Consider the following 27625-nt stretch of genomic DNA (forward strand, 5'->3'; position numbering starts at 1 on the left):
CTAGTTTTTATTAAAATTTAATATAAATTGTTGAAAAATAACATTTTAATTATTTATTAATAATAATAATGAAATTAATTATTGAAGTTAATTGTTATTAAAAATTTACATTATTTCTAAAATATTTTATGCATTCATTCATACTATATATGTGTGTGTGAATTTTAGTATAATATATATTTTCGGAACCAAGACAAATTTTATTACAAACAGAAGGAAATCTTGGCGACAGGGACTCTCGGACCTGTCGTAAGAAAAACGAAAATGAAAGGAAAAGGACCGCAGCGCCAGCGGTCGACATCTGGAGGATGCACTTGTAGAGTTACGAAAAGATTTTATGGTTGTATTTTGTAATTTTATTGCTTACGAATGTTTCGGTTTCTATGATTTTTGGAAAAAGTGCATTCTGTATATGTTGACCACTTAAGGTTACACGTTTCATTATTCGCTCAAAAAGAAAACAAGAGAAAAAACAGATACATTATGAGTCGGTGAATAAAAAGAAAGAACATGATTTTCTAAATAAACAGATGTTTTTTCTTTTAAAAAGATAAGGGACGTGGAAAAATTAAATATAGAAAAAAAATAAAGTTGAAAAAATGACCAGATGTAATAAACTAAATACAATTAAAATGCGCATTGTTAAACTAAATACGGCAAAACTACACACGAATTAAATTAATATGTTTTGAATTAAAAAAATTATTTACGATTAAACTGCACACTGTAAAAATGCTTATATAAATAGAGATAAATTTGTAAAATTGAAAATGCTTACTTTATTAATGAGGATTTTGAAAAATTGAAATTAAAAACTGTATACGGTTAAAATGCATACCGTTAAACTGGATACAAAAGAAACTGCACACGAATTAAATTATTAATATTTTATTTAAAAAACTAATTACGTAATTCGTGTGTAGTTTGCTTTGTATGCAGTTTAACCGTATGCATTTTAACCGTATACAGTTTTTAATTTCAATTTTTCAAAATCCTCATTAATAAAGTAAGCATACTGCCATCTGCTAGTAGGGCAGCAATGTCAAAAACGTTGTTTTGAGAAAAACGGATTTACGAAAACATGAAGTTTCCAACCAAAATAATAATAGTTTCTATAGCATTTCTACACATACCTACTCAGAGAAAAGACAAAAAAAAATCGATTTTTAAAAATTGTGAGTTTCACATATATTGTAAAACTAGATTTTTTTAGAAATTAAATCGCAACAGTTTTAAGATTTTTTCGAATTTATTAGATCGATTATATTACTTTATTTAATACAAGTTTTATTATATTATAGATGGAACATGAAAAATTCGTGTCAGAACAATCAGGAAGTGGTACTGCTCGTGAGGAAACACTCTGTAAATTAGCTGCAGCTTTTGATTCTTTCAAAGAACTAAGAAACAATTTAAAGGAAGGTGCAAAATTTTACAATGATTTAACCCAAGTAAGTTATAATGGCACAAGTTATTTAATATATAATTTAATTTTCGAATTTCAAGTTCAATTACGTAATATAATAGTTATAATTTGATTAGTTTACACCCCGCCGTGTTTGCTTAATGAGAAATACTAATATATAATATAAAATATATTATATTATTATAATAATATATAATATAGAAATGTATAACTACAATTTCCCCACAGCTACTAAATTTTTAGCAATATTGAATGTTGCTCGTATAATCACTCACTTTACGCATTTGTATTATAAATAACTTTATGATGAAATAGCAATATTCTACAGATAGTAAACTAATTTTTAAAGGAAAAAAATGTAAAAATCTTTTTTTTATACGAGTTACCTCCTTTAACAATATTAATAAAATTAATAAGAACATTTAATTTATATCGTTGTTTTACTTTATTTAAAATTCAAATTATTTATGAACATGTTGTAAATATTTTTAAATAAAACAATTTTTTCAGTTGTTAGTGGTTTTCCAAAATAAGATATCCGACTTTTGTTTTGCTCGTAAAACGGAAAAAGAAGAGTTATTTAAGGACTTAACAACAAACTTAGGTCATTCTGGGCCAGCATTAACACCTGCTATTCCTTCTCATCATGAAGGTAATTAAATATTTTAATTTTAATCCAAAAGAAAAAACAACAAGAAACAAAGCTAATATAATTTTAATACTTATTTTATAAAATAATGATTTGTAGTGAAAACATTAAAATCAATATTGAAATCAGTTCTGTAACAATAGATTTCATTATAGTAACGTATATTTTTTACGTATTTTTTTAACTTACCAATTCTTCCTCGAACATTGTTTCCAATTCCATAATAAATTTTCTTAACAGTTTTATGACAAAAAAAGTTAAATTTAAACTATAATGATTGTTAATGTAATATTTATATAGCTCGTCGTGCTAGGATTCGATTAATGATTTTAACAAACGGTATTACAGATTTACGTTGATCGTTGAATTGACTTAAAACTACACGTGAAGGATGATCGACAATTACGAGCGGTTACCGAAATTTATTTTAACGAACTCGAATAACATTAATAAAACGACGATGGGATTGTAGTAGTCTCGAAGTCTATCGAGTAGTTTATGCCTGAGAACGGTTTTCTCTCAGTTGTGTATAAACCAACAAATGCATCTTTCGGTTCTGACTTGGAGTCTCAGATTTTTTTTCTTATACAAAATTATGATAGTATTGTAATGATGGGTGATTTTAATTGCAATTTAAATGTATCTTCCCCCATTATAAACTATTTTACATCAATGGTCCATTCTTCTGGTCTTTTCTTTGTGCCTCATAATTCCACTCACCATATAAACAATACTAGTACCAGAATAGATGTGATGATTGTTAGTGATCTAGATAAGGTGATTTCTCGTGATCAATTTCCAATGCCTTTTTTTATCAAATTACGATTTAATAAACATAAAATTTATGGCTGAAAATACGCCAATACAAAACAATTCTTAATTATTTCTTTTTCGCAACCTTAATAGTATTCCTGAGCGAGAGTTTTTTTTGCATTTATCGACTTATGATTGGTCAAATATTTACAGTGAGCATGATATAAATGTAAAAGTTTACAAGTTAACCTCATACTTAACGGCTGCCTTTGATGCTTTTGCTCCCACTCATGCGTTGAGCAGGCGAAAAAGATTCTCGCCTTGGATGACACATGAGTTGCGTCGACTTTTTAAGGAAAGGAACAAATTGCGTAGGATAGCTAAGAGAACTAAAACTGTTTCAGATCAAAGCAATTTTAAGAAACTTCGCAATTTGGTCCAAACCAAGATTAGAGATGCTCATAATAAATATAATTATAACATGATAAAAAATAAATCGGAAGACATATGGCGCATTTTAAAATGACTTAATATTATTCCTGATAAAAAGAAAATTTGGAGCACTGCTTTCAGGCACTGCTATGTGCCTGAAACACGACTTTTTTGATGTTTTTTCCGTTACACCACTTCGTCAATCATTATCTTATAATAATATACACATCAATTTAAATAATGATATCTTTAATGAAAATGATTTTTTCTTTAGTGATATATGTCCTATAACCTTACTTGAAAATATACATCATATTAAGACTAACGCAATGGGCCCTGATTGTATTTCTATAAAGATGATTAAACTTGCTCTACCAATTATTTTTCAGCCTTTTCTACATATCCGTAACTATTCTATACAAACAGGAATTTACCCTAAGGAGTGGAAAACAAGCCTCATTAAACTTGTTTCTAAAATTCCTTACCCCAAAAAACCGTCTGACTTTCGACCAATCTCAATTGCTTGTGATATGGCTAAACCTCTTGAAAGAACAGTATGTACACAAATGACATCCTTTTTAACCGACAATAATCTACTTGAACCACTGCAAGTAGGCTGTCGCTCTAAACATAGCACTTGTACAGCTTTATTAAAATTTACTAATGATGTAAAATTAGCAATGGATATAAAATATATTACCATAGTAGTCTTTTTTGATTTTTCCAAAGCATTTCCGTCAGTAGACCATAGCATTTTAATTAAAAAATTACGACTTTTTAAATTATCGAAATCTGTTTGTAAGTGGTTTAAGTCTTACATAGAATACAGGTGGAGATTTCTCTGAATGGGATAGACTTGAATGTGGTGTCCCTCAGGGTTCATCACTCTCCTCTATTCTCTTTAATTTGTTCATAACTGATCTGGGTGAAAATCTTAAATTTAGTAAATATCATAAGTATGCTGATGATTTTAAGTTCTATTTGTCAGGCCCATTGTCATCGTTATGTGAATTGCTTAGAAAGATACAGTTGGACATTGATTATGTGGTTGCATGGGGTAGAGATAACCTTGCACTTAATTTGGATAAAACTCAGGCAATGGTGTTTGCGGCTGGTAGCAATCCATCTTTGGATACTTTATCAACTTTACCTCCTCTTACAGTTGATGGAACGCCTATAGCTTATAAAATGGAGGTAAAGGATCTTGGAATGATCCTAGATAGGGGTTTGTTTTGGAGACAGCATGTATACAATATATCTCGTAAAGTGTTTATGGTTCTCCAACAATTGCACAAATTGCAAAAATTAATGGTAAAACCATTTATAAAAACATTATGCGGTGAAATCGCTTCCAAAAGATTCTATGTGGTATGATCACTTTATAAAAGTGTTTACTGCGTTAAACCCGCTCAGAAATAATTACTACGGTAAGACTAATGGTAGAAGTAAAGTTTCTTGCCTGGTGCGTGACTTTTAAAGGCGTTCGGTTCAGTGGAGCGCATGCGCGAGATTTCAGCGGGGGCCGGCCCTAGTTCCTTTTTCGACCCTGGACAAAAATGCCTTGGCGCCCTATACATATAATAGGGAATAAAATTGTTAAGAAGGAAACAAAATTGGTTGCTGAGTCTTAAATTAAACCAGTAATATATAGTAAACATATTTCTCATTAGGTTTGAAATCAGAAAAAATAAATAATTATACTTGATAGTGTTAAATATTATTTACTTGGAAAAAACAATCTTTAACTTAGTCCAAGGAGACTAAAAACTAATAAATAAGTATTAATTAATAAATAAACTATTTAAATATTAATCAATTGAGAACTTTCATTTGACTTAAATAATATCTTATTTGGAATAATTTCGTAAAAATTTACAACATTTTAAATGTGCTTCCGTTCTCAAATAAGAAGAGAAATAGTAATACAATTTAAATTTTATCAAAGCATTGATAATTAATTTTTGCCAATATTAGAACTTTTGAAAATTAGAAAACTCCTGTTTAATTTTTATTAAATTCTTGTTAGAATTTTTGTGAATTTTTAATTAATTTCGTCAAATTGGTACTTGATTTAAGTAACCAATATAAATTGAAGGCTGTAGAAACTGTGGGTGGTTGACAAAAAAATCTGTTTTCCATCAGGGCCGTAACAACAAAGTTTTAGACCACTATTTTAAATATCCCTGGCGGATTACGTAAACCAAAAAGTTGACTGAGCTCGGTCAAGTTTCGGTTCGTTTGGGTTTGAGGCAATATATTGCAAAAAATAATTAAAATATTGGTAAAATTGCTATTAGGAAGTAATAATTAATGTTTTCTGAGTCGATTTATGCAATATTATTGGATAATTAAGCTATTATTATTATTAAATAAATAACTTTGTTAAAGAGTAGTGTGTTTACCAGTCTCTATTTTGTGTTTGAGAAAAAGGTAAAGTGACAGAAAATTAACTTTTTTCTTATTGAATTAATATTAATATTAATTATTTTTGTTATTTATACAATAAACTAGTACTAAATAATTAAATATATAATACATAAAAAAATTGGTGTTGTAACCTTAATACATGCATATTATCGACGTAATACACGCGTTGATCAGTAGATCACAGTTTTTTTCTGTCATTTTGCGGTTTAAAAAAAATTCAAGGATTACCTAAATATTTTTAGGAAATTCCAATACATAATATTTTATAAAATAATTTTTTTGGGACTACAAAAATAATTGCAATAATTGTAATAATAATTGCGCAAGTCATTACAGCACAGACTTCTGCCTGCCGAACCGTGGTGTAATTAACTAAAGATAATGTCACTTTAGTTGCATTAGACTTACAGTATACATCAAAACCAGTACCTCTTTCCATCTTGGATCCATCCGTAAACCAAAGTTCACCTCCAAGTGGACAGCCCTTTTCCCAATCTTTTCTCAAAGGAATAATGGTCTTAAAGCGAGGTTTGAATTTCACTCTTTTGACCATTCTATCCTGTCCCATACTGATTTCTGGGATCTTCAGTATAGAGGCTGGGAATTTTGTATGTTTTCCCCTAGCTCTCCATTTCCCCTGTGCTTGAAGTCTGATCATTGTGAGAGCAGCCTTCTTAACCGTTAAAATGTGTAGGGGTTCCTCCGCCAATAAGAAACCTAACGCAGAAGTTGGCGTGGTTCTCATAGCTCCAGTAACCCCTCTAAACACCATTACTTGCAGTTGTTCAAGTTTCAATTTCACCGTTTTCAACTGGCTTCTAATCCACAAAACAACTGATGCATGCAGAAACCATGGCAACAGGCCCATACGATAGAGCCACTGAACCATATCCGGTTTTAGACCCCAAGCTGATCCAATAGCCCTTCTGCAAACCCAAAATGTAGTGCAAAACCTACTATATTGATACTCTAAGTGCTTTCTCCAGATCAGCTTCTTATCCAGAATCACTCCTAGATATTTAACCGAATCGGAAAAAGACACTTCTTTCCCATAAAATACAGGTTTTCTCACAATGGGAACCTTGTATTTCCTAGTAAAGATAACCATATCCGTCTTGTCTGGAGTAACAGAGAGGCCAGTTCGTTCACACCATCTCTTGACGATGCCTGATGCCCTCTCTGTCAATTCTAAGAGTGTATCCAACGAGAGACCTCTTACAATTATCAGGATGTCGTCCGCATTGATTTGCGTATAAAATCCTTGGCCGTTGAGTTCTACTAGTAACTCGTCTGCCACCAAGCTCCACAATAGAGGAGATAAAACTCCGCCTTGTGGGCAACCGTAGGAAATTAGGCCATTTATTTCGGCTGCTCCATACTCTGCTTCCAGGGCTCTATTATGGAGCATACCCTTACTCCACCTAATCAGTAGATCTGGTATTGTTCTTTTTTTGCAAATTTTCAGGAATTTAGTCAGCATTAACTTTTCTGTTGGTCATATTTTCAAAAAATCATTTTTTTCAAAGCTAGATTGGAAAAACTGAAAAATACCGGATTTTGGCTAAAATCTCGAAAAAAGTGGGTTTTTTGCGGAAGATATATCTCGATCAATTTTTGAACTACAGTGTTCATTTTTTTATGAAATTACTCAGAATTTTATGCACTTTCTATTTTATAATAACTATTTTTATGCTAAAATGGAAGGCGGCAATTCACCAAAAACTTATTTTTTTGCACCTAATGCTTAAAAAATTTTTAGGTTCCAAATGTAGGTTCTTTATTTTTACCCCAAAATGAAGTGTTTAATCAAAAAAAATTGAGATCCTGAGTTAAAACATCTAAAAATTCTAACTTGACTGGACTAATATCGGGGTTTAAGTTTTCATATAAAATAAATACAATAATTTAGAAATTAGAAGAAATATGTTTAATAAAATCGCAAGCAATAAAACTATTTACATTTTTATGAATAAAAACAACATAAACAATAATGATAAACTATCGATAGTGCCATCGATAGTTTTGCAGCTTTAGTGGGAGACTTAATTCGCGCGGCCATAAAGAAACCATGTATCTCCGAATTCGCGTAAAACGGGGTAGCGTAATTCGGGGTTTTACTGTATCTGGTTATTACAAAGAAAATTACTTAGTTAGTATTACCAGTCTTCCTAGTTACTGCAATCAGGACCTTATTTTACGGCAACCTGCCATTCCACGTTACTAGAACTGGACATTTGTAGTTTTAGCTGAATTTCACTACGCTCGTGATTCTCACAACCAGGAATAGTTATTCTAGATAATACAACTATATTTCTGGTTACTGTCACCAGTGAACTTGGGCACAGAGATAGTATCATGCTTGTTCAAAAACTACACGGAAAAAAATTTATTGTGGCAACCACAACACCAATTCCAGAATAAACAAATTGAAAAAACTGCTGTAAACAAAGAAAATAGTGTTTCCAACATGCAGGTTTGGGCAAATCATAAAATAATCTGTTTTTTCTCAAAAAAAATTTCGTGTGCGCCAAAAAATTTTGTTTTGTTCACAAGCCCGATTAGTGTATTTCCCAAAATCAGCTGTTTTGTAGAGACTACAACTGCAATTTGTAGATAACACATGAGATCCTGTAGATAACACAAGAAATTTATTTCAGTGTAGATTTCATTCAACCACTTTTTTTGTTGTTTTAACCTGGACTCATTTCTCTTGATGTAAAAGGAAAAATAGATAATTTTTTAGTAAAGAAAAAGGAAACATAATTTTGGTACAAACAGATTTTCTTCCCTTTATAAACGGTAAGAAAAAATAAAAAGAAAATAGAGAGAAAAAGAATAATGCATAATAACGCATGATGTAACACAGTATTCAAGGTGAAATTTAAAATATTAGATATTCTTGTATATAAACATTTTATTGAACGTTAGGTTTAATTAACATTTTATGGCACAGAATTTGAATTTTATTAATAAACAATTGAATAAGAATTATATAGCACCATCCTTTGAATCAGCATTTTATTCCACTGGCTTTCGAAAAAACATTTTATCAACGGGGATGTCATGTTTATTTCTTTATATCTTTTTTCTAACTTATTAGAATTTAATTTTATCAAAATTATATTATTAGTTCTGTAATTTTTGACTCAAGAGGTTGAATTTTGGTCTATTGTTGCATTTTTACGTCTAAATTAGAAAGAAAATATAGTAATGTAGATTTGGACTGATTTTAATACCAATACAGTAAAAACCCATTTATTCGGACCTCGATCAAACGAATTTTCAATTATCCGGACAAACTTTCATTTCATTTTTTTTCTCAATGATTATAGGCATTTTAATGCATGCCTACTATCATTGTCTTAATATGTATGTGAATTTTATATTTTCACACGAACCGTTGCGTTTTTATTTAAAAAAAATATTTTTGCAAATTTTTCTAAAAAAATTTATTTAAATAAATCTCTCACGCCTTAGATTTTTTTATAATTCCCCTATTTGCGCCCATGTCCCATACATATTTTTTTATAACATTTTGCGTCAAAAACTCGACTAAATTGCTGTGATAGAAGGGGAAAGTGTGCGTAAAAGAACTATTTCCTCCTTTTAAGCACTAGTGCGTAAAAGACAGCGATTTAGTCGAGTTTTTGACGCAAGGTGTTATAAAAAAATTATTTCTCCAATTGTATTTCTTATTTAACACTCATTTTATTTTTTATAGGACCAAGTTCATCAGAATCACATACGGACTCAGGGTTAAATTTACCATACCCATTACAGTATCAAGGTGGAATGCCAATTCCTCACAATATTAGTAACGCTACCTATCAAAGTTATGTTGCTCCTCCAATGCCAACAACGTACAATCCATATGCTACAATGCCATATTCAATTCAAGGTATACATATTGTTTTGTCCTAAATGACTAAATTATTTTTATGTTAATATTTAAATTGTTCCTACTTATAATGAACTTACATATCCCCCAAGCTGTCGACTACAATATTCCCGAAAATCATAATAATACACCAGTGAAAGTAGATCTAGAAACATTTACTCTTTGTCAAAATCAGTTTTTTGCAGTTTGAAAAATCCAAAAAAACTATATCAATTACATAAAAATAAATAAATTATAAAATCAAAATGGTATTAGTTGTTATTTAAAAGAAAATTTTTTTAAATTAAAATATCATTATCATAAAGCTCATTATTATTATTATTTATTTTTCAAAAATATAGGTTCAATTTTTTATAAGAAATTTTAAAATCTATGAATAAAGTAAATAAAAAAAAAGTTATTTTTAAAATTCATAACCGCAAAACTAATGCAATAATGATAATAAAAAGTTAATAATAAAAATAATTCAATGAATAAAAATAAATAAATTATAAAATTAAACGGTTTTAATTATTATTAAAAAGAAAATTTTTTTGAATTAAAATGTCATTATCGTAAAGATTATTATTATTAATTATTTATTTTTCAAAAATATAGGTTCAATTTTTTATAAGAAATTTTAAAATGTATGAATAAAGTAAATAAAAAATATACATATTATTTTTAAAAATCATAACCTCAAAACTAATGCAGTAATAAATAAAAAAAATAATAATAATGAGAATAGAATAATAAAAAAAATATACATAATAAATAATAATAATAATAATAACAATGAAAGAATAATAATAATAATATAATGGAATAATAATATTAATAATTAATTATATTGACTATATGCTTGAGTCTATTGAACGATTAATTTAATTAATCATTCGTTCTCGGTGAAGTACAGTATCTGTACTCAAGCCAAGCACAACATCCGTTTCACATTTTAGTACGGCATCCATCACACAGTGACGCTGCTGCTGCGCTCAACTTGGTGTACAGATGCTGAACTTCTCCATTTCAGATTCCGTGCTTTTCTTTTCTCAGTGAAGTTAAGGAATATTTCATGATTTATATATTTTCTTCATAGTACCCGGTTTTGCCTCACCATCGGGGCAAACCGGATACTTTACATTTTTTTATCTCAAAAACCTAGTTTAAATTGTTCAAAAAATTTTTTCCTGACATCCTTCTTATTTTCTCATTCTCTAATGGTCAAGAAAGAATTTTCAGTGAGACTTAAACTAATTTATTTAATAGATTCTTTGTAAACCGAGAATTACAAAAAGGTACATCAGAATTAAGAATTTTGAATCCAATAACCTAAGGCTATAATATCTTATGTAACTTTTTGTAAAATGTTATAGTTATTTGTCAAAGATTATGGCAGTGATTGTATGTTTCTTAAAAAGTTTGATTCAAAGATGTAAAGGACTCTATCCACTAAAATATTCATTAATTTTTTTATAAATGATTATTTTTCTGACTTTTAAATTTTATTTCTTTCAAATATTATATTCAAAAATAATAATACTAAATTAAAATCACTCTATTTTGCAAAAAATAAAGCACATTTAACATCGGAAACTGTTTATTCTTTTGAAATGCACTTGCAATTGTTTGTTAGTTCTCCTAACTACCGCACGATATAAAACACACTAACAAGGGGAGGGCACTGGATGTTTTTCTGAAAAATTTTTTTTTTATGTTATATTATAGGGTCATATCAAAGAACTTTTTTCACTAAATGCTAACGCGCACTAAGCTACAACAACGGATTATATGTTTTTTTATAATTATATTTTAACAAGAAATTTGTATTACATTGTTAGTAATAACTTTTTGTGTAATAAAAAAGTTAACAAAAATTAATAACACAGGTCTACAAGGATTTTCTTTTGAGATATCAGAGTGATTTCCAATGTATTTTTATATGCTGAACATGATCCCGGGTTCCAGAATTGCGTATCACGTCAGGATTTTGAGTAAAGTGGGGGTAATGTCTTCAAAAACCTTGTTTTTAAGGGTTTTTAGTATTTTTTTTTCTCTTTAACCTGCCGTGATAGAAACTTTTATATAGACTTAAATTAAAGCTTATATCTTACACTTTAAGACTAATATACCCAAGATAAAAAAAATTAGAAATTTCGAAAAAAAATTAGGTTCAAGTCACTCAAAAAGTTTATTGGTTATACTGATAACACTTACCTTAAAAACACTGTTTTTTTGGGTACTTACCACCATTTTCTTAAAATTTCAAATTTTTTATTATCTTGCAAATATGGGTCTTAAAGTGTACGATCTAAGTTTTCATTTAAGCCTATATAGAAGTGTCTAGCAGGTTAGATCAAGAAGAAAAAAAATGAAAACCCTCAAAAACACGGTTTTTGGAGACTTTACCCCTACGTTACTCAAAATTCTGACGTGATACGCATTTTTGGAACCCTGGATCGGGTTCACAACACAAAAATACATTGGAAACCACTATGACATCTAAAAAAACTAAAAAAGTCTTATTTTGTAGACCTGTATAATACTACTGTATTTCAATTAACTTTTAATTATTTATATTTTTAAACAAATTATTTAATTATTATATATATTATATATATTACGTTATTAATATTATTTAAATATGTATAAAAACACTATACAAAAGTACCTGTGTCAAAGTAGGAATCTCTAAATTAAATCTAAATGCCCAGAGAAGTAACCGTTGCACAAAGTGTGTATAATAAAATTTTGTGTACAATGAAAAAACAAAAAAAAATTGTATGTATTACTTCCCCGTGGAAGTAGCATTGTAATATCGAGATTTATCGAACTTAATTTTTTTATGTATCTTTATGTTTTTCGACCTCAGGTATCAAAAAGTCCCTTTTTTAAAAAATGTCGTTCCGCGTGTGTGTGTGCTGGTGTGTGTATATATATACTACATTTTCTTAAATATCTCGAATACTATAAGATCTAAAGGGATAAATTTTATTTAATTGTAGGGCTGACAGGCGGACAAATAATAAGAGTACTTTGAGAAATATTAATAAAGATGAACTATTATTTATTTTCATTTTAAAAAATGGTTTTCTGCCCATAACTTTAAAACAATGTTAGAACACCTATGAATATTTTTCTTTAATTTTGTAGAGTTTTTTAAGACGCATCTTTTGAGATGTTAGCGAACATTCTACTGATATTCTATCCAAAGTTATTGAATTTTTAATAATTAAAGAAAAACGTTTTTTGCCCATAAGTTAAAAAAATGTTTTGACACCAATAGATCTCTAGTTTTGTAGAGTTTTTCAAGACTTATCTTTTGACCTATTAGCGAATATCCTACTGTTATTTTGTCCAGAGTTATTAACATTTTGAAATTGAAAAATTTTGAAAAACAAATACCCAAAAATACAACTTAACACCTTCTTAAAATTATTATAATACCAAATAAGTTACCATAATTTGATCACAAAAAATCTCCATGGGGAAGCAATGTGTTCATTTTATGAACACAAAAAGTTTATACTTCAACTTGGCAGCGGTGTTTTACTTATCTGAAAGCTTTTGACGAACTCAGTTTTGCTCATGATAAAACGATGCAATTGCAGGCTGCAAATAAGTAGCAGCATTATTCTAAAATAAATAGGCTTATCAAATTGACAATATGTAATTAAGTATTTTTCAGGCAAAAATGTAATTAAATTTAATTCACCTCTGATGAGTCCCTACACTCCATTTGTCATCATTCTCGTCAACTACCGCATCTTGCTCTAGTGATAATTTAGTGACTTTATTGTTATAATTAAAAGGTAGATACTATAAAGTTACTAATTTTTCACTAGAGCAGGGTGCGGTAGTTGACAAGAATTATGACAAATAGACAATCGAGAAGAAAAGTTGCAAAAGCTGTTAAAAAACGTAAAAAAAATTTTTGCATCATGAAAAATTTGGCGCCTTAGTGAAATGAGCGCCCCGGGCTATTGCCCGGCCGTTTGATCGCCCCTGTAAGTGCACTGAATTTGAAAGTTTTAATATTTTTCGAGATGTTTACAAAAATGTAATTTTACAAATTAGAGCAATATTTTTTGCTTTACTTATAACTTTTTCCCTACTACAAATAGAGAAAAATGTTGAGAATGTTTTTTACGTAGAAGACCTTAAACTTTTAGAAAAAAATTATTTTTTTTACAAAAATATTAATTTTTAAACAATTTGTTTAAAAAATAAAATTTGTTTATAACTTTTAAACAAGTTCTACCTTATTTTGAAGCGCGAAAAAAATCATTAATATTGTTTAAGTCATAATAAATCAATGGTTAAATTTCTGAGATGGCATTATTTTCTGTTTTTGAGATATTAATTAATTAACTAACAAAAGTTAATAAAAAATGAAATATTTTACAAACAAATAAAATTAGAGTAATTTTGAAAACACCATTCCAATGTTTATCGAAATCCGCATCCAACAAGCGCTATATGAACTATTTTGGATAAACGGGTGTTAAATTAATAATTAATAATAAAAATTATTTAAATAATTAATAACGTTTGAAGGAATGAAGATAAACCGTCAATTCTTTTTTTATTTGGAAGATCATTTAATTCTGTATTAAATAAAACCAGTGTAAATAACCTTTTTAACAAATCTAAATTATTAACAAATGATTATTGAAAATTGAGGTTTCAGCACCCTACGACACAAGTTGGAGGGGGCTGCCTACCTACTCGGCATGGTATTTTTCAGTCTTTTTTTAAATAACATTTTATAATTAATTTTTGATTCTTGGTAATACTTAATATTCTTTTTTTGACACAGAATTAGATGGTCTTCCAAAAAAAAAAAGAATTGACGGTTTATCTTCATTTCCTTAAATGTTATTAATTATTTAAATAATTTTTATTATTAATTATTAATTTAACACCCGTTTATGCAAAATAGTTCATATAGCGCTTGTTGGATGCGGATTTTGATAAGCATTCTAATGGTGTTTTTAACCTTTAAAGTGCATCATTGAAAAATCGATCATTCAGCGCATCGCAGGTGCCTGACACCCAAGTGACTTCGAAGGTTGCTTACTCAGCCGCTATTGAATATTTTGTTACAAAAATTTTATTCTATATGGTTTAACATATCTATTTTAGTATGCAAGTAGCACTTTAATCATTTATTCACTTTAATTATATGAAAAAAATTGTTAAAAAAAAGTAACGGGAAAAAGCGACATTTTTATTTAAAAAATCAAATCTCACGTAATTTTAAAAATTTTCGGTTAAAAATTGGTATGTGTTTTCATAAAATACTATGCTTTCAGAAAAAAAACTAGAATAAGAGTGGTTTCAAAAAAGGTATTTATTTGCACATCTGAAATGCCAAGTTTTAGGTAAAAAAGTAAGACATAAACTTTTAACATCGCACTAATTATAAGTGAAAAAAGTTGTCAAGAATGTTTAATTTAAAAAAAAAAGTATTTCGGGTCATTCCAGGCACGCACATTCCTTGCATAAACCATATAACTTAGTAATAGGCCTTCCAGCCGTTTTAAATCTTTTGGAAAGAGGAACGTCGTACAGTGCGTCTTCTTTGCTGAGCACTCTTTTCGAAGACCCTTGTAAATCGTCGTCAACTTCGTCGTCACTTGGTTTAAAGTCAGAGTCATGTTCCCCATCTCCGTCATCTGAATGCTCCAAATCAGAAGTAACTTCTTCGTCGTCACCTTCCTTTCCTCCAAAATTTTCTTCCTCGTACAACGTGTTGAGTAACGATTCACGCCATCTGCAGTGCAAGGTGGTGTTAAATAATGAAAATAAAATTTTTTCTCACTTTTAGAGATGTACTTACGTTAAAAGAGCACGAATTAGTTTTACTAACGACAAAAAAAAATTTTCCAAAAAATACTTTACACCCACAACGTGCACGGAGAGTGTTGAGCACCCGCGAATTTCTAAACGTCCACTTCAAGCAGCTGCTACCGATATACCGGCGCTCGCCAAAATATAGTAACCTACTTTACTTGCAGTTAGGGCTCTTAACAAAAGGTAGATGGCGTCACATATCCGATTTTTTCGAATTAAGTAACGCTGGCTCTATACCTACGCTAACGTAAACTGATTTCCAAAACTATAGTTACGCGAAGTGTACACTTCATCATTACACTAGCGTAGTAAAAAACATGTGTGAAAAGTGAGGTTTTGCATCCTTCAAAAATGTTTTTTATGATTTTTTACTGCAAAGTAGATAATTAAAAACCATGGATATACTTCCGAAGTAGGGGTACCTCCGATTTTAATAAAACTTGGTATACTTGGTGCGCTGATTACGAAAATGATAGTGAAAATTGGCGCAAATTTGATTATCATGGTAAACACCATAAAATTATGGTTTTTTGTGATTATCTCGTAAAAAACGCAAAATTTCGAAAAAAATTTTAGATAAAAGTTATAGATCTCAAAAAACATACATTTTATGTTTTGCGGAAATTGTGGGATGGAATTCACAGCAGCGGTGAATGCAAAATAGTAAACACGGCCTTCGGCCACGTAAGGTACTGCTCGCTTTTCTTTTTAAAAAAACCTTGGCGAGAGGGGGTGGATATGGCCGAAAGTATTTTGCGAAATTCGTTGGATCCTGAGTAATGGTGAATATGATACTATATACAAGTCAAATAATATGTCTAACCATGACTGTTGTATATGTTTTCATTATCATGGTGTTTTGGGTTTTTTGGATTTTTCTCGAAAAATAATGACTTTTGGAAAAAAATGCATAAAATATAAAATGTGTTTTTTTGAGGTCTACAACTTTTGTCTAAAACTTTTTTCGAAATTTTGCGTTTTTTACGATGAGTGAAAAGTGAAACTTACGCCACGGGTGTCACTTTTCGAAACTTTTTTCATTTCGCGTAGGTTTAGTTTTAGGAGATCGGTTTACGTTAATCTTTCATTTCGCTGTCACTTCGCGTAGGTTTAGTTTTTAAATATCAGCTTACGTTAGCGTAGAAATAGGCACTTCGATTAAGGGGTTAAACCACTCTAGAGCGTCAAAAAAAGGCCTAACTTTAGAAATTTTTTTCAAGAAAAGTTTAAATGTACTGAAAAATATGTTTACATATCTTTATTAGGTACACTTTAAAGAGAAAAAAAATATACTTCATTAATTATTTTTTTTTAAATATCAAATTTACAGGTACGTGATAGGAACCCTTTCTGAGAGGAATCACGTCGCGGCCGGAAAGGTTTTAGCTCCAATTTTCATACTAGAACAAAAAACAAATTTCTTTCTATTTTTACATCTTAAAAGCTAGAGAAAGACGTAGGGGATTTTTTTTCAATTGATTTTTGCAAAAATGGCGAACATTTTAAGGAAAAACAGAGTTTTTTACTTAAAAAATTGACACTAAATTGTTTATAACAAAAAAAATATACAACATAAAAAAAATCCGTACGTCCTTCTCTAGATAATGTTATTGAGAAGCTACAGTTTAATTTTTAAGTAAATCGGTTGAGATTTGTAAAAGTCATGTTTCCGGCCAGCACAAAAAATGTAGTTTTGAGAAAAACGAGTTAAAAGTTTTACTTACGACTTTTTGGATATACCTTCAATCTGCAATGCCTGCGCCGTATAATTGACCTTCCAAATTAAAAAGTGTTTCGACTTATAATTGATATTGTTTCTTATTCTATACACCCTTAGTCACCTTTTAAAGCAAAAAAAAATTTTTTGATTTTTTGAAAATTCTAGAGTGGTTTAACCCCTTATGTAATGTTTTCGAGAGTTAAAAAATTGGGCTGGGTCTCAAACACCCCCATGCACTTTAAAGGTTAAAATTACTCTAATTTTATTTGTTCGTAAATTATTTCATTTTTTATTAACTTTTGTTAATTAATTAATATCTCGAAACAAAAAAATAATGCCATCTCAAAAATTTAACCATCGATTTATTATGACTTAAACAATATTCATGATTTTTTTCGCGTTTCTAAATAAGGAAGAACATGGTTAAAAGTTTTAAACAAAATTTATTTTTTAAACAAATTGTTTAAAAATTAATATTTTTTTAAAAAAATAATTTTTTTCTAAAAGTTTAAGATCTGCCGCGTAAAAAACACTTACAACATTTTTCTCTATTTTTAATAGGAAAAAAGTTATAAGTAAAGCAAAAAAATATTGCTCAAATTTGTTATTGTAAATATCTCGAGAAATATTAAAAATTTCAAATTCAAAATTTGTACACTTATTTAGCACCACTATTACTACAATTTACCGAATTTTGAGAAAAATCTGAGACATGACCCTATATTCTCATATGAAATGCCTCATGTACTAATTTTTTTAGTTTTAAAAGGCGTATTTAATTTGTTATTTTTAAAATTCTACTTTTTGAAACATCTCTGTCACTTATAAAACTTTATTTGGAATGAAATCTGTAAAAGCAATTTTTTATGCACAAAGTAACTTTGCAAATTTTAAAAACTATTGTACTTCGTTTCTCTTGCTTTTGCAAACTACACAAATGACAACGTCTTTTTTGATTAATTTTAATTGGCATATGTTTTGCATTTTCCGTTCGGACTTCGACTGGTATCATACTTTTCTTTCCTCTTATCTGAATGAGACTCCCTCTTTTTTACTGGAAAAGTTTCGAATCAATTGTTTTAGAAGGGCAAGTCTAAAATCGAGTTGGCTGATTGTATTACCTTTGTGAACTTTGTAAAGGATGTATGCATTTATTATTGTCAGATCTACTAGAAAGAAATATATTCTAAACCACCATTTTTTTGATTGACGGACAATCTTTCTTTCAGTTGATCAAAAGGATCAACACCGCCCATACAATTATTATAAGCTGAGACCGCTTCTGGACAAGTGATAGAACTTTTAGTGCCATCTTAATTTTTTTTCTTCAATGAAGTAATCTTCATAGGATTATGAGCAGTAGTCAGTAAGGTGACTGATTTGGAGTCCATCCATTTTATCGCAGCGATACATCCTTTTGTGTCGTACACTGATTTTCCTTTTAATATTTTTTTCTTTTCTTTCATCATATCACTAATGTGACGGTATAAACTTTCGGCTACTATAGGTACATGGGGGTCGTTAGAGAGGGGGGCTGGATATTACCGAAAATGGTTTTTTCGCTAAATGAAAGGCATTTCAAAAAGAATTAACAAAAATACGAAAGTTAGGAATGTCCAGTCAAGTTAGCATTTTTAGATGTTTTAACTCAGGATCTCATTTTTTTGCTCAAACTTTTTATTTTGGGGTAAAAATAAATTACCTAAATTTGGTACGTCGAACTCCTAATAAATTTTTTTAAAGAAATAGGTACAAAAAATCAGTTTTTTTCAAATCGCCGCCTTCCATAACTGTTTAGCATAAAAATAATTAGTATAAAAGAGAAAGTCTATAAAATTCTGAGTAGTTTGATAAAAAGATGAACCCAGTAGCTCAAAAATTGACCGAGATATAGCTTCCGTAAAAAACCCATTTTTCGAGATTTTTGCCAAAATCCGGTATCTGTTAGTTTTTCCAATATAGCTTTGAAACAAATGATTTTTTTGAAAAAACGACCATCAGGAAAAATAAAGCTGACAAAATCCTGACAATTTGCAAAAAAGAACAATGTAATAGCTCCAATAGTTTTCGAGAGACAATCTCGCAAAGTTGACCCTTTTGAGATTTTACATACAAAGGTAATAAAATGAGATTCTATGTTAAACCTCAAGCGGGTCATATTTGAGAGACTGTATCTCGAAAACTATTATATTGTTCTTTTTTGCACCTATTTCTTAAAAATTTTTTGCTTCCGGTAGGAGTTCGAACTACCAAAATTAGGTAATTTTTCTTTACCCCAAAATTAAGGGTTTAAGTAAAAAAATAAGGCCCTGAGTTGAAACATGATATGCCTTGTTTTTCAATTAATTTGACTGGACTACTTCTTCTATAAAACTTTTTAATTCCAAGAATTAACTTTCTGAGTAAAAATTTTATGAATTTAATATTAAATTAATGATATTATCAAAGTATAAGTAAAAATAAATAATAATAAATATATAAAAAAATTCTTGTACTCCTATATCAATTCTGCATTAAGCCATTCTGATAGGAATCTTTATGATGAATCTGTTCATTAAACAAAACGTGTTCTTATTTCAGGTGTGTACAACTTTCCGCAGGCTTCTTCTCAAATTCCCTATGCAGGATATGCAACATTTCCTCGCAATGATGGTACTCAACATTTGCATGGAAATAATCCCTGGAACAGAAATGGATAAATATGTCATTTTCGATCTCTCAGCATAAAGTGTGTTAACGCTTCTTTAATATAGTATACAAAAAAATATAATTAAATATTACTAACCGTAGAAGTTGCAATTATTCGTAATAACATGAATTAAACAGATGGAAAAATCTAAAAGTCTTTTTTTAAGACTATTACTTTATTTTCATAAAAAAATTAAAAATGTAATTACCATGAAAAATAATAAAAGTTAAAATTTTTTTGTACATTAATTGTAAATGAACATCAATATCAATGTATAAATGCAAAAATTAAAAAATATAAATAAATACTTCCAAGCTTATTTTGTTGTATTTTATTTATTTCTTCCTCACGGAGGAAGCATTGTAGTATCGAAATTTTTCAAACACGCTGTTTTATGTATCTTTATGTTTTTCGACTTCAGGAGAAAGCCAACCTGATACATCCACCTCCTTCTTCTGGTTCTTCGACATATATAAATATATATATGGGCGATTCCACGTGAGATTTACCTATGACCTTTTAAATTCGTCTAAATATATTTCGAAAAGTATTTTTACCGTTTTAAGATAGAATCGAGTTGAGCACACAAAAATACATGGGAAACCACTCTGATATATCATAAATTTTGTGGACCTGTATTATCATTCCTCATGGTAATGACTTGAGGCGGTATTTTTAGTTCTGACTTTCAACACTAAAATTTATAATTTTGAAATAATCTTTCAAATGTAGATACTATAGATAAAACTTTATTTTATTAACAAGGTAAAAGAAACGCGCGTAAACGCGCGTGGTATCTGTAATTTTTTATGCAAAATTAAAATTTTATTTTTATTTGACGAAAAGTTATCGGAATTTTGATCTCACAAAATTAATAATGTTATTTTTGAAATCGTTACTGTATTACTATTTCAACATTATGGTGTTATAATAATATAATACCTATTATTGCACAGTAAATGTGACCTTTAAATTTTGTACTCAAATAAAGATTATATGCTACGATAATCGAATTGTTAGCAATATGTATTATAACGAAATTATTTAATTAATTAATGTTATTAATTAATAACCCCTTTTAATTGTTACAAAAGAAAACCCAACGTGATAATTGTTAGACGCCAGCCAATTTTTAAATGGAATTGACAAACCAGAAAAATCATGAAATAACCCCAAAACTCAAAATCAATCAATAATCTCTCAGAGGAGATTCTGTTAAGAACAAAAGTCGCTAAAAGGGACACGACCCTTGAGACACGACACAACCAAAATTGGACTTACCCACGACGACAAAATCAGCACACAGCTTCCTCACGGCAGGTCCTCGTGGTCGATGAAAACTCGCCGGCGTCGAGAAAAAGGGCTGATTAATAAATACACAAATTAACACTTCTTTTCTATTCTTCACAACTCTTTATTATAATCAAGTCGAACTCCGCTTCAACTTCTCTCTCTACACACTTCAAACAATAATCTCAAAAACGAAGACCACAGTACCCCTGTACGCGTCCATTGACAAAAATCTATTGATTCTCCTCTCTCGATCCCTTCGTCTCCGTCTAGTTCCGTAGGTGGCCACGTCCCGGACGCCTGCTCTGCCTCATCCCTCAAACCCTATTACGCGCGAAACTCATCCCCAGTCAAACTTACATTGTGATGAATTTACTTCGTCACAAACACCCCTCCCCTAGGCCGTTACTTCTCCCAGCAGTAACGCCTAACCAAAACACCAAACCCAAGTCGAAAACATTCTGTCTCTCCGTCGACGAAGCCTCTGTCGTTGATCTCGTTCCCTTTGCCTCATATTACCCTTGTCGAAATTCCTCCTCGAATCTAAAATTATATTATCATTAGTAAAAATTAATGACCTCGTGGCACAGTGGTCCTCAAGCATCGACAGGTTCAACTAAAATGGATCCAAAAATTGAATGAACAAGCTTTTAAAAGACTATTCGTAGATGTAAAAACTGGTTTTTTTTCTAAAATCCTAGCTGATCGTTTTCTCGAAAAAACTCAAAATTAAGTTTTACGAAATGTATTTTTAACATTGTATTATATACTGTTCAATAATCAACAATTATATCTTTAATGTTCTTTGGTAAACCATTTTAGTGCACAGTACGTACTCACTAAGCATTAATATATTTGACTTATAGTAAAATAAATACAAAAGCTTGTAGAATAGCTCATTAGATTACTCTTTATAGACGCTAAAACGACTTTGTCTGAAATCAAAACCAATTTTTTTCGAAATATTTTTAAACTGCGTTTTACAATAATTTTTTATATTTTAAGATTACCATTATGCTTAACTTATCATTTAAGCTTTATTTATCTATTTATATTTAAGTTGAAATTCCATTCATTCATCCATTCATATCAATGTATTTGTGCATTAGTTTAGTAACGTTTTGTAACAACTGACTGATTAACTTATTGCTTGTGCTCAAGACCAATTGCTTTTTCTCTATTTTAAAATGAGTTCACATGAGGAGAACAGGAAGAAAATATGTGCACCTTGCGGTCAGAAAATTGCTTTTAGAAAGGTTAAACCAGAAAAGTTTCTTATAAACAAAAAGTTAACTAATTTATGTAATTAAAAAATTTATCAACAATAATTTTAATTTAAATTGGCCTTTTAAAGATACTTTTTTCGTAATCAAGAAAAGTAAGATAGCATATTCTACAAATGCTTAATAAAAATTTCTCATCATTTAAATTAAAACTATTGTTGATAAGTTTTTTAATTAAATTAGTGAACTTTTTGTTTATAAGAAACTTTTCTGGTTTAACCTTTCTAAAAGCAATTTTCTGACCGCAAGGTGCACATATTTTCTTCCGGTTCTCCTCATGTGAACTCATTTTAAAATAGAGAAAAAGCAATTGGTCTTGAGCACAAGCAATAAGTTAATCAGTCAGTTGTTACAAAACGTTACTAAACTAATGCACAAATACATTGATATGAATGAATGAATGAATGGAATTTCAACTTAAATATAAATAGATAATTAAAGCTTAAATGATAAGTTAAGCATAATGGTAATCTTAAAATATAAAAAATTATTGTAAAACGCAGTTTAGAAATATTTCGAAAAAAATTGGTTTTGATTTCAGACAAAGTCGTTTTAGCGTCTATAAAGAGTAATCTAATGAGCTATTCTACAAGCTTTTGTATTTATTTTACTATAAGTCAAATATATTAATGCTTAGTGAGTACGTACTGTGCACTAAAATGGTTTACCAAAGAACATTAAAGATATAATTGTTGATTATTGAACAGTATATAATACAATGTTAAAAATACATTTCGTGAAACTTAATTTTGAGTTTTTTCGAGAAAACGATCAGCTAGGATTTTATGAAAACCAGTTTTTACATCTACGAATAGTCTTTTAAAAGCTTGTTCAGTCAATTTTTGGATCCATTTTAGTCGAACCTGTCGATGCTTGAGGACCACTGTGGTGGGGGAATGTATCGTTTAAGGTCTGAGACATGGATTTTAGGAATACGACGACTCTCGTTATCGCTTAAGACAAAAACCGTAGGTGATAATTTCTCCACGATCTCGAAAGGGCCTTCATATTTCGGTGCGAGTTTTGTCGCGAAATTCTTGGTACCACTCGACAATTTGTGTGATTTACGAAGTACTAAGTCACCCACGTTAAACAACCCCTCACGTCGATTACGGTTATAGTACTCGGTCTGTCGAGTACGTTCTTTGTCGATAAATTTCGCTACCAAGTCTTGCAACGCATCCAACCTCTTTACCCTGTCTACCCAATCTTCTGGCGCAATTCTATTAACCTGATCTCGTGGTTCCACCTCCCGTCGCAAACTTTTAACCGGTCGAGGATGTCTACCGTAATTCAAAAATGCGGGAGACGTTTTAGTCGCCACCTGTGTCGCAGTGTTCATAGCATGGCGAAACTCGTGAACATGAAGATCCCAGTCGCGATGATCATTCCCTATGAAAGTCCCAATCATGGTCTTCAATGTCCGATTACTCCTCTCCACAGGATTAGCTTGCGGGTGGTAGGGTGGTGTGGTGATGTGTTTGACACCATATTCCTGAAGCGTTTCCTTGAGGCACTTGTTGTCGAACTCCTTCCCATTGTCTGTTAATAAAAAGTCAGGGGTTTCCCAGCGAAAGAGGACCAATTCTTCAAATGCTTTGGCCACCGACTTTCCATCAGCTGATCGCAACGGTTTCACCTCAACCCACCTCGAGAAAAGATCTTGGAACACGACAAGATATTTACACCTACTCTTGCTTGGTGGAAACTCCATCGTGTCCGCTGCCACTACAGCCCAAGGTCGCTCAACTATCCTCTGTCCCATTAGTCCTGCCGGTCCTGCTTGTGATGCTTTGTGAAGCTGGCACTGGGGACATCGAGTGACATACTGGTGGACATCATTCCAGATTCCTTGCCAGTAATATTCTCTCGCCACTCGATTGTACGTTTTCTCCACCCCCAAATGACCTGCCGACGCCAATCCATGGCCGTCGTGGAGAACTCTCTCTCTGTACTCCTCAGGTACCACCAGTTTCCAACCATCCTCGTCGCCAACAATCGGAAGGAGTAACGGGTCACTCCTATGTCGATAAAGATGATCGTTCTCAATTTTCCATCCAGGAAAACGCTCCGGGAATTGTCGAACCAAATCTCGTCGCTTAAGGTACCATTGATCCATAATGGTATCAAAGGCATCGATCATCTCTTCGTCATCCTCACTCATCCTGGACAATGCATCTGGGACTTGGTTCAATGCACCTCTCCTGTGAATGATTTCAAAATCCCACACCTGCATTTCCAGGGCCCATCTCGCTAGTCGACCACTCGGGTCCTTCAAGTTTCTGAGCCACTTTAAGGCACTGTGATCTGTGATCACCTTAAACTTGTATCCCTCGATATACGGTCGCAACTTCTAAATCGCCCACAACAACGCTAAACACTCCTTCTCCGTGACGCTATAATTCCGTTCTGCCCCTGTCAGAACACGGCTGATATACATCACCGGATGTTCACCATCGTCAAACTCCTGAGTCAACACAGCTCCAATAGCAAAATTACTCGCATCGCATTGGATGGTGAATGTCTTACTAAAGTCAGGACGGGCCAACACTGGCGCTGTCAGAAGTTTGTCCTTCAACTTGTCGAAAGCCTCTTGTTGCTCCTCGCCCCATTCCCAGTCTCGACTCTTCTTGAGCAATTTAAGAAGAGGTATCTTGATTTCGCTATCGTTTTGGATAAATCTCGAATACCACCCCACCATACCCAAAAATCTTCGGAGTTGTTTGACGTTCTTTGGCGCTGGATAGTTTCTCACTGGCTCGGTTTTTTCGGGGTCTGGTCGCAATCCTTCATTGTCGAGAAGATACCCCAAGTAGGTAACCCTAGAGCACCCAAACTCACATTTCTCTGGGTTAACCACAAATCCCGCGTCTGCCAACTTCTTTAAAACTATCTCCAGCCATTTCACGTGTTCGTCGAAAGTATCTGTCACAATCATTATATCGTCAAGATAACCAAACACGTGAGGTTCAAATTCCGGCCCGAAAAGAGCATCAATTACTCGTTGAAAAGTCATCGGCGCGTTAGTCAAGCCGAATGGCATTCGTCGATACTGCCACAGTCCTGAGCCGGGGATGGCAAAGGCCGTGTACTTTCTGCTCTCTTCTGCCATTGGAATTTGGTGATATGCCAGTTTCAAATCGATCTTCGACAAGTATCGCGCCTTCCTCAACTTGTCGAGTATGGAGTCTATCGTCGGAATTAAATAGGCGTCCTTGACGGTAACCTTGTTGACATCCCTGTAGTCCATACACATTCGAAAATCTCCATTCCCTTTTCTGGCAATCACCGGTGCACTCATCCAGTCGCTACTTGATGGTTCGATCACGCCTTGCCCATGTAGTTGAATCATGTGTCCTTGAGCCCACGTGATCATAATAGGTGACATGCGTCTCTGTCGATGCTGTACTGGTGTCTCGTCTGTAACCCTTATATGATGTTCTGTCAGATTTGTCACCCCCAGTACGTCAGATTCTGGAAGAACCAATCGGTTCACCATTTCTTGAATGATCTCTCTTTGTTTGTCCGTCAACGCAGAGATTCCAGCGCATTCAGCGTAGATCGACTCATCACTCTCAATCCCATCCTTGACGCCAAAAACATGCCAGTCGCCATTGAAAACTCTCCATAACCCCAGTCCCAATTGTACCTCCATATTCCAGGCTTTGCAGAAATCCACACCCAAAATTATGTCTTGTACTACTGAACTAAGGACCTTGACGCTAAACGGTTGAGAATGACCATCCACCTCGATGTTCAAATTCAACAATCCAGCTGTCTCAGTTACTCCTCCAATGGCGCTTCTTATCGATGTATTGCAAGGCTGGATGCGGCTCTTATAAGGCTCAGCCACTCTGTCGCTAATCACCGAGATCATCGCTCCAGCGTCGAAAAGTGCCTCATAAGATTTGTCGCCAATGGTCATTCGAAAGTAATAACGATTTTCCATACGACTGCCGTCTACATCCTTGTCGAATAAGGGTTCTGGGTCAGCTGTGCCCGTCACAGCCTCTCCCCTCCCCTGGACTATTGGTACTGACTCCATTTCAGTATCTTTAGTCCCATCTGTCACTAACACGTTTTTGTGTGAATGCTCTCCACTCAATTGGCTTTTTGGTACCTGTGTCGCAAATTTAAATGAATTATCTTCATTTAATTCGTCAGTACCAATTCTCTCATCACTCTGTTTGAGTGGTCCCTTCCCACTCTGTTGCCCACTACAGGATGCACCCTCGTTGATGGGGAAAAAATTTAACCCTCTTGGTTTACTCTTATTTTCCCTTGAACCTTCTCCAACCCTGGTCGCTACCCCGTCGTTAAGAATCGGTTTTAATGACTCTTCAGTGGGTTGGAGGGGGGTACAGACCCGCTCTGTGACCCCCATTGTCCGTTTCCCAAAGCGGCCCTCACCTGGACGCAATTCGGACAATTAAGGAAATTCACACCTAGTGCTTGACAAACAAGGCATGACTCGACCTGGACTCTAGCTGGGCATTGTGCCGCGAAATGACCACGCTGTTGACAAACAAAGCATGTCCTCGTGGGGCATTCCGAAACTTTGTGTCCGACCATTTGACATGTGAAACATGCCCCGACAAATGGCTTCGACCCGCCCGTCGCAATTTGTGTTGTATGTCCAGTGTTTCCAGCTCCTTGTTTTGGTGGAAACTGGCGCTTGCCTTTCCCAGCGGCCACTGTCGCAAAAGTAGGGTTAGAAGCCCGTATCGGAGTCGCGGATGGCTGAGGACTTGATTGCTTAATTGCATTCACCTCTGTAGTCCCCTTCTCAGATTCAGTCTTCTTTGTCTTCTTCGACTTTTTCCCGTTACTCTTTTTGTCGACCACCTTCTCTACCTCGCTACCCGTCGCTGACTCATCTTCTAAAGCCGCTATCTTCTTGGTCTCTTTAGAGGAAGATGGCTTTTTCTCATCCTTCTTCGCACCCTTATAAGCCGCGGCGGGAAAACGCATTTTCTCTTTAGGGGGAGGGGAAACGTATCTGTCATCGAGATCTTGAACCTTTTCGAACTGTCGCAAATTTCTCTCTAATTTCGAGAGTGATTCTAACCCCGATGAATCAACTTGTTTGCTATAAGTGGGGGTAAGTCCCTTATAAGCGATTTTAACCTATTCCCTGGTCGACAATGGTTTCCTAAGATGCCCCATTATAAGTCGCAAACTGGTTATATAAGAGGATATTTTCTCCCCTTTCGCTTGAGTCCT

General features: G+C 32.3%; 1 protein-coding gene across 3 annotated transcripts in view; it reads left to right on the forward strand.

The window, feature by feature from the left end:
* Nucleotides 1–20148, forward strand: part of LOC127282314 (programmed cell death 6-interacting protein) — a 177553-nt gene extending 157405 nt beyond the window's left edge. For all 3 annotated transcript variants that reach the window (XM_051306483.1, XM_051306484.1, XM_051306485.1), the window contains 4 exons: nucleotides 1302–1451; nucleotides 1937–2078; nucleotides 9409–9585; nucleotides 19721–20148. In XM_051306483.1, coding sequence (XP_051162440.1) covers nucleotides 1302–1451; nucleotides 1937–2078; nucleotides 9409–9585; nucleotides 19721–19839 — 588 coding nt within the window. In that variant the 3' untranslated portion in view covers nucleotides 19840–20148. The remainder of the gene's footprint in view (nucleotides 1–1301; nucleotides 1452–1936; nucleotides 2079–9408; nucleotides 9586–19720) is intronic.
* Nucleotides 20149–27625: the final 7477 nt, after the last annotated feature.

The sequence above is a fragment of the Leptopilina boulardi genome, unplaced genomic scaffold (assembly GCF_019393585.1).
Source record: "Leptopilina boulardi isolate dan_hultmark-lab unplaced genomic scaffold, ZJU_Lbou_2.1 LbouV2_297, whole genome shotgun sequence".
In the NCBI taxonomy this organism is placed as follows: domain Eukaryota; kingdom Metazoa; phylum Arthropoda; class Insecta; order Hymenoptera; family Figitidae; genus Leptopilina; species Leptopilina boulardi.